Source organism: Clupea harengus, chromosome 4 (assembly GCF_900700415.2).
Source record: "Clupea harengus chromosome 4, Ch_v2.0.2, whole genome shotgun sequence".
NCBI lineage: Eukaryota > Metazoa > Chordata > Actinopteri > Clupeiformes > Clupeidae > Clupea > Clupea harengus.
Window position 1 is genome coordinate 3884684 of NC_045155.1, and position 7951 is coordinate 3892634.

The 7951-nt window shown below is 40.9% G+C and overlaps 1 protein-coding gene across 1 annotated transcript; it reads right to left on the minus strand.

Annotated features, from left to right (window-relative positions):
- Window positions 1–227: 227 nt before the first annotated feature.
- On the minus strand, window positions 228–4930 carry LOC105912721 (homeobox protein Hox-D3-like). The gene is made up of 3 exons (XM_031565816.2): window positions 4825–4930; window positions 4255–4588; window positions 228–1955 (listed from the first exon to the last, which is right to left on the minus strand). Exons 2-3 carry the CDS (start codon window positions 4310–4312, stop codon window positions 1273–1275), a joined length of 741 nt encoding a protein of 246 aa, XP_031421676.1. The 5' UTR covers window positions 4313–4588; window positions 4825–4930; the 3' UTR covers window positions 228–1272.
- Window positions 4931–7951: the final 3021 nt, after the last annotated feature.

The following is a 7951-nucleotide window of genomic DNA, read 5'->3' on the forward strand; positions in this document are numbered from 1 at the left end:
AAAGTACAATGGTGCTAAGCTTTGTAAAAAATCAGTTTACCTTCCCGTTCTTTGGATTTTCAGGTAATTATTTGTATGGTTTACTGGTTAATTGTAAGAGTGGCTTAACCAACCATCTCTGTGTGTATGCTCTGTTCTGTTGGTGGAAGCTCTACCCAGTGAAATTCAGTGAAGGGTGTTCAACACTGAAAATATATTACCAAACAGAATAAAAACCAAACAAATTATTATTGTTTTTTATGGCCCACCATCCTTTTATTACACAAAATGGAAATCATTAGCCATTATCATAAGCCATTATCAAACCCTGCTTCATGTACATTTCACCAATAGTCCCCAAAACAAGAGAATAATTATACTCTCGAAATGACAAAGCCATAGAACATATACACAAGCAAAATCATCCCCATATTCTGGTAATAATATTGCTAGAGATATTTCAATTTCCCTTCCATAAAACATGGTATATTAAGCTTTCTAAAATCCCCGGGAAATGCATAAACTAGAGCATATAGCAAATACATTAAACATGCATTTACGTCAATGTCAATGTGACAATAATAACGGCTGTAGTTCTCAGAAGTTGCCTTGATTATACAAATACCCATAGAGCTTGATAAGACCGATCTCTTCCCCGATGTTCAAATGAGGCACAAGACAGGAAAGTTCAGTTCAGTCGATTTGCTCTTTTTCAGTTCAACTTGGAACTGGCTGTTTATCATACAAAATCCATACTAGCTTACCAATAAGGTTTGTGATGGATTACGTCAAACCACTGAAATATGCACATCCTGGAATTGTACTTTAATATTTGCAAAACAAAAAGATACATGTAAGCCTTAAGATGATGACAAGGCCTCCCTTTCGTAATATATTTTTTCTGGGTTGCACAAATAAAAACATGGGAGTTGGCCTGGATCCATACACAACAAGCCAAGGGCAATATATCAAGGAGAGCCAACAGTGTCCGCAGCCAGAACCTCCCATTCATACACTGATAACGAGTCGAAGGCTCCTCTCGGCACCCTCCCTGAAACACTCCAGGTATGGAGTTTATTAAAGTTAACATTTCCCTCTAAATCACCATCCTCTGAACTACAAATACTGGCCCCTCACGACAGACCTGACAGTTTGAGAGGCCCAGTCCTCGTAGGAGTGTGTGAAGCTGCAGACTGGACACCATGTCAGGGAGAGTTAGTGCTATTGGCTGGGATCTGACAGACATACGCGCCTGTGGAGAGTTTTGGTGCACAGCACATACAAGTTTTTTTTTTACAGGTGTGTGAGTGTATGGGAAGCCAGAGAGAACCCTTGAACCTGTTGATGGTGTGTGCTGATGTCCCCCTCTGAGGCCGAGTGTGACCCGCCGAGCCAAAATGCCACGGAAGGATCCGATCCGTGGTCCTGAACACTGAAAATAGGCTGGGAGATATCCAAGTCCATAGGTGTCCCTCTGCCGATGTGTCTAATGCTTCTGGGTTTATCCAAATGGGTTGCCACAGGCAAATAATAGCCAGTGCTTAACTTTGGGGCATGATGAGGTATCTCACAGAGGACGTATTTATGGGATGGTAAAGATATGTCACCTCTCTCACAGGTGTAAATAGTCTTGTGTGGGGGCTGAGATGGGAGATGAGCTGGACTGCTATGATACATGTCTGCTGTGGGGGCATTCATTCTCCCCACCGCCATCACTTTGTCCTTGTGGTCCTTCTTGCACTTCATGCGGCGGTTCTGAAACCAGATCTTAATCTGCCGATCGCTGAGTTTCAGCAGAGAGGCCATCTCCAGTCGCCGCGGGCGACACAGGTACGCGCTGAAGTGGAACTCCTTCTCCAGCTCCAGCAGCTGCGAGGTGGTGAAGGCTGTGCGTGCTCGCTTGGCATTCCCCTTGAAGCCGCCAATCCTGCCCGTCTCCAGGAGATGGGTTCCATCAGAACCGCAATCTGCTTCACCTGTGGAACGTCATGACAGTACATCAGTGTCTTTGTCAAATCAGTTTGCGTGGCCTGGAGATATCTAGTTTGTCTCACAAAGACAGGCTCCTCTGTCAATACAGGAGGAGACAGACAGAATTCATGTTCCACATTTAGTGTTAAAAACAGTATGCCCTGGTAGCTTTCTTACTAAGAAGTCAGTCACGTCTCTTTGTGAATTAAAAGATATTCTCTTCAGAGCCCTGTCCTCGTAGAGACCCCTATTCTCGACATAATTGCTTAGAGTAACTGGTCTGCAACCCATTTGCCTTCGTGCCCGCGTTCTAAATGGGTTATGAAGAATCGACTTGATGTCTGAGTGCACCTAATTTTAAATGGTTTAAACTACGAGACCACTATATAGCTCTGTACCATTCGTCTTAGCTGCCCACACAGCAAATGCAAGCAGTTTATCATTTTATCATTTCACTTTGAAATTGAGGTAAAAACTAAAGTCTGACTTCACTTCACCTAACTCCTCCTGTGCAGTTTATACTTTAATTCCTCTCTTAAATCATGCAATATATTTTTTTAAATGTTCACCATTAATTCATAATAGTCTATAAAGTCGACCTGAATCCGCAATGCACCGAAATGGGTTCATTTTCATGTCAAGGAGACTTGATATTCACTCATTAGATGAAGCAATTTCTAATATCCTTAACATGCATGCAGTATTTAGCGTGCTTCCTCGACAAGGGAACTGCATTTTCAAAGGCAATCAAAACCCTAGACTGTCTAGAATCCAAAACAGTCTAGAAAAAAGGTTAGACATGATAAATAGACATTATATTGTGCTCATTTAAAAGTGGTCAGGAAGGGCAGTCCTACTGGGATTCCATTACTTTTGAATTGTCTCCTCTAGTAATCTGAGGTCAAAGACTTGGCAGTCCAGAGGTGCAAAGTAAAAATGCAAGAAAAGTGAAACGATGTTGTACAGTGTGTCACATCACACATCATTTTGAAAAACCTAGCATCATCCTATCAAGTTATTAATGCACTGAGTTGTGAAGTTATTCATCTGATGTGTACTGTTTTACTTTAGCACTGAGAGTCTGATAAGTTAAGGATTTCCCACTTCAGCTCAAAAAAAAAAGAATGTGTTCTTCTGTATTTCATCTCATACTGCTGAGCTACACTTTGCTTATACGAACTGTTTTACTACTACTGAGAGTACTACTGTACAGATATCTTGACCTATGCCACTGACATCTTGAGCAAGAGATGGTAAAACATTTAAAGAAGATTCTAAAATATAGTATGTTAATCTATACAAAGCATACCACTAAGCTCTAAACCCTGGTGGACTCAGTCCTATGAATGATCTGTGCTTAAATTACTGTTATGTTACCTGAGTAGGCTAGTTTTCATGAGGTGATCTGGTAGACTTGCATCATGATCAAATCGATTAAATGATAGAATTGGGCATTCTCGCTGCTTCAAGTTCACTAACGCCATGTTAAACGTTAGGATCCCGTCAAGAAACAAACCAATCTTCATTCATCCACTTCATTGCTGGATTCATACTAACTCTGTAGTATCAGTAATATCGTATTCTTTCCTGAAAACGGCAGAGGTGTTTATAACAAAACAACAGACTGTGTAACAGTGGAACTTCACTAGCAATGTCCGGAGGAACAGGGAGTAATCAAGTGCTGCACAGAAAGTTAGGAGACGCGTACACCCATCTTAGAAGCTCCGGTTACAAAAATTCTAGCCTTCATGGCTATTTCAAGAAGAAACTCAAGATAAATCATTGTGCGTGGGTATGTACATTGGGTATGTACCAATGTGTCGAATTATGCTGATGCCAAAAAACACGTTTACTGACGTGACTATGCAGCAGCCCAAGGTAGATGGCCCTTACACCAATAATTAGCCTACGGTGAACTGACGGACAAGTCTGTCAAGTGAAGGTATCTCTCTCTCTCGCTCTCTCTCTCTCTCTCTCTCTCTCTTGCTCTCTCTCACTCAGTTCAGTAGACTTGTTTGTTGACATGACCTTAAGAAACAGTATTGCCAAAGCAAACTGGGGGAACAAAACACATGCATGGCTATAAAGGGCTAAAAAATAAAACAAAATTATTTTCTATTTTATCACGCATGTAATGGTAATATCTAGGAAGATATACGTCCCCAACCTACCCATGCCAATCGCCCTTAAAAAAAAAAAAAAAAAGACAAGCCCCAGGCAAACTTGACTTAGCTCATGATCAATAGTTATAAACGCTCCTGATTGAAACGTCAAAAGTGATTGAAACATCAAAACTATTCAGACCTGTCTTTGTGGTAAAGTTGGCCACCTTCTGTTTCTGGGTTGCTCGCGCCTCTCTCATCCAGGGGTGTATGTGCTCCGTTGAAAGCCAGTGAGGGGAAAACTCACTTGGTTCACACTGACTCGAGCCAGCATCTCCAGCAACGTTTGGACCTCTGTCCGAGGGCTCCGGGGAGCTCCAGGGAGCGTAAATCTCACTTGAGACACGGCTGACATCACCAGCATTAGCGCGTGTTTGGGAAAAGTAAGTGCGCGCTGGTAGTTCCGGGATATGGCCTCCGCTGAGTCCCGCGCTGTGTCTCAGATCATCGCCAGACACTTGCTCAGAACTTCCATCCTGCAGATGACAAGCATAAGATTTGTGATTTGCTGAACCAGAGCCTAGTTGATGGAAATCAGTTTGAGGAGCATTCAATTCAGCTGTGAACATTTTTGCTAATGTTACAATGTTGTGGGTCTAATGTCTAATTATTTTAATTTCTGCAAATATAATTGTATCTTTATCGCTATGGGGGGAAAGGCCAGAAAAAAGAACTGTTAAAGCTTATTCATACTATGGGAACATGAGTAAACCTTTATGTCACGTGGATGTTTCCTCCAATGGCTGCACGAAGCAAATGATGCTTGAGTTGTCAACTGTCCGACAGCAACTTGGAGTCGGACAAAGAGGCTTTCCCGTCGTACCAGTCAGTTTTGTATTTCTCACGTAACTCTGCAGAAAAATTAAAATAAAATGTATTGTATTCATAGCGAGAGGGACAAGTAACTATTCACATTTGAAAGGGAGGGAGAGGAGGGTGAAGCATTGTAAGGCGGGCAGTTGGAGAGGAGATGAGCAAAGTACACTACTGTAACGATTAGGCTACGTTAAACGATATCTGAGAGTGACGCGTCATCGGAAGATATTGTGTTTTCATTTCGCAGCTTCATTAGGTTTAACATGTTTAACATGTATTTTAAATGAAACCACAACGAGATCGCCGGACCTGAAAAGTAACACCGACCAGCATTATAATGTGGTAGGTTCTATTAAACTATTAAGTCTGAGTCCTTTGGACTCGGGGAAAAAAACTCGAAATGTGGACTCATTCGAGTGATCAATACAGTCCTTTCGATAGTCTAATGTCATTTGTCTACATGTATCCATAGCAAAAGTAGTTTGTTATTGTCTGCTGTTATGTGCATTTCTTATTAAAATGTTTTAACTGTGGCCTGGGTTGTAGTTTCTTACAGCGGTCTTTGTGTACGATTCTAGTGACCTATTCTTCAATAAACTGTTTTTCATTTTTATTTAATTACTATATTGAGAATCTATTTAATAAACACGACTGAACACCAAGGTATAGCCTACTTGTCATGTATTGCGGAAAAGCGCACCCCTTACCTGAAGGCAATCGACTTAAATTTGTTGAATGGGAGTGGTCAAAACAAAGGCGTTTTGACACTCAGTGCGAAACAAAGACGGAGAACCTCACAATAGAATTCACTCTTGCACAAACTAAAATATTCTGCTATCGACTAGTGTTGTAGCATATAGCAACTGAACTCTACGCACAATAATATCCGTCTAAACTTTGAATTTCACCACTTTGTATTGTTTTCGAGACATGTAATCCACTGAAATATGACCGTCATAATATGTCGATGTCCCGAAGAACAAAGAAAGCAGGAACTGTACAGTAGCGTATTAGGAACAACGAACGACTCCTTGAATTCGAGATGTATAGCCTAGGGCAGACGCCTGTCTATTATGTAGTCGACCCAAATAAACTTGTTGACCTCATATTTAAAACTGACATTTGTACCTGTATTCATAAACGGTGTGCTCATCTCGCCTCATGTAGCTTTCACAGTGAGAGCATGAGTCATAGTTAGCTTTGCAGTTGCTCTCAATTTGATATGTTGGTTTAAAGCGCAGATGTAAGCTTGTAATGCATCAATAATGTATCTTTAAAGGGTTTCCGTGATAGCTTTCACATTTTTGGTGATGAATATACGTAAAGGCTCCTGTGTGATATTTAGCATGTAGGCTATTTCGTCCAGCTTCGCAAGATACAGTGTCCTATACTAACACCCGTCCGTGTTAATGGTAAGTGTTAATTGTTGCTGCAGAGAATGAACACATGCAGGCCCAGTCTGATCTTGACTCTTTAAGGTAACGTTAGTTAGTTAACATATATTGCAAATATATAGCAAATAGGCCTTCTCTAAATAGGCGATAGGCCGACTATCTTGATGCAAAGTCAACGCTGGTACTCCAAATGTACCGCGAAAGCCCCTCTTTGGAGTTCCCTCCTGATGCTGGTGCTTTTCAGACAACAACACATCTTCTGAAGTGCGGTTTGAAGGGATCCAGTAGGCTAATACTGCCAAGATCAAGAACTAAGTTTACTGCATCAGTCCACAAGCACAGTACTCTTACCCATTACCTATTCTATATAAAGTTCATAGATTGCATGGTTCATGGTCAGTTATAATATACCATTTAATTTTCTAGTGAAAATACGAAAGACTGTCCGATTAATGACATCATAATGCAGATCAAACAGATCAAACTCACATTTCGAGTTGCCAATAAGTGAATCAGACCGAACATCTTTAAATAGGCTATTTGCGACCTATTTCCCCCCAAAAACATACTTAGTTGCTTCAGTCACAGAGTTGCACACATTTTACTATACATCCGTTAAGGAGGAATATCAAGAAGGCGGTCTTGCCCTTATCTTCTTCAATTGCACCACTACAATCAATCTTGTTTTAGAAACGATTTGTTATCCAGAGCTCAGTGAATTGCTGTCAAAAGGCTTGTCACATAGAGGCATTCGGCATGCATAGTACAAGTTCAGCCTCAGACAAGCTGCAACACCATTAACATGAAATATTACTGCACAGAAGTGGAGTGCAACTAGATTCGTTCTATAACATTAGAAAAATTAGCACGTGAAGAAACAATACCACATTAACCTGGTATTTTAATTGGTGATCTTGCACAAACGTTAGTTCATGTAATATTTTCATTCTTTCTAGCAAATTCAGTTTGGTTCAAAATGAGTAAACATCATATATTGTAGCTAAAGCACGCATGGAAAAATGAATAAAACCGCATATCTTTACACCATTATGAAGCGGCGTGAAATCGTGATTAAATTGTATGTGCGCAAGTATTTGTCCTGTGTAATGTTCATTACTCACAGGGCGAGAATTGCCAGTTATCTGCATCCTGTCAGGCGCAGCAATGCATAGGCTACTATTATAAAAATGGTAGGTGACTCAAATGAATGTGAATTCTTATTACAGACATTGTTATATAGTGTTTCGAAAGAATTAAATGGTGGGTTTATTACATCGCTTTGACACCAGAAAATCTCAAAATAAGTTCAGTTTGTCTCCTGTGTCTCGCATGGTTGAGCACATTCGCTGCATTTGAGCAGGAATCTTTGATGTACTAGCTCAGCAAGACCATAACTCAGCGCCTCCGTGAGTATACTGCAATTCTCCGTGAACTCTGTTTGAACCACGTTGCTGGCAATAAATCATTTTTCTTTCTCTCACAAAAGCGCGCCGGTCTCTCTGGGTGTCAAGCCTTTTATAATTCCTCCTTACCTTCTGCGCTCTTGTGGCTGCCGACACAAACAGCTGCACAAAGCATCGACAGAACCCCTTGCATGTCTGACCGACAACATGTAAACTTCAAGTAAAG

Coding starts and splice junctions, on each gene's coding strand:
- LOC105912721 (XM_031565816.2), bottom strand. CDS start 4,312: ATGAGAGAGGCGCGAGCAACCCAGAAACAGAAGGTGGCCAACTTTACC. Junction 1,956..4,254: donor CAACTTTACCACAAAGACAG/GTCTGAATAGTT, acceptor GACGTTCCACAG/GTGAAGCAGATTGCGGTTCT.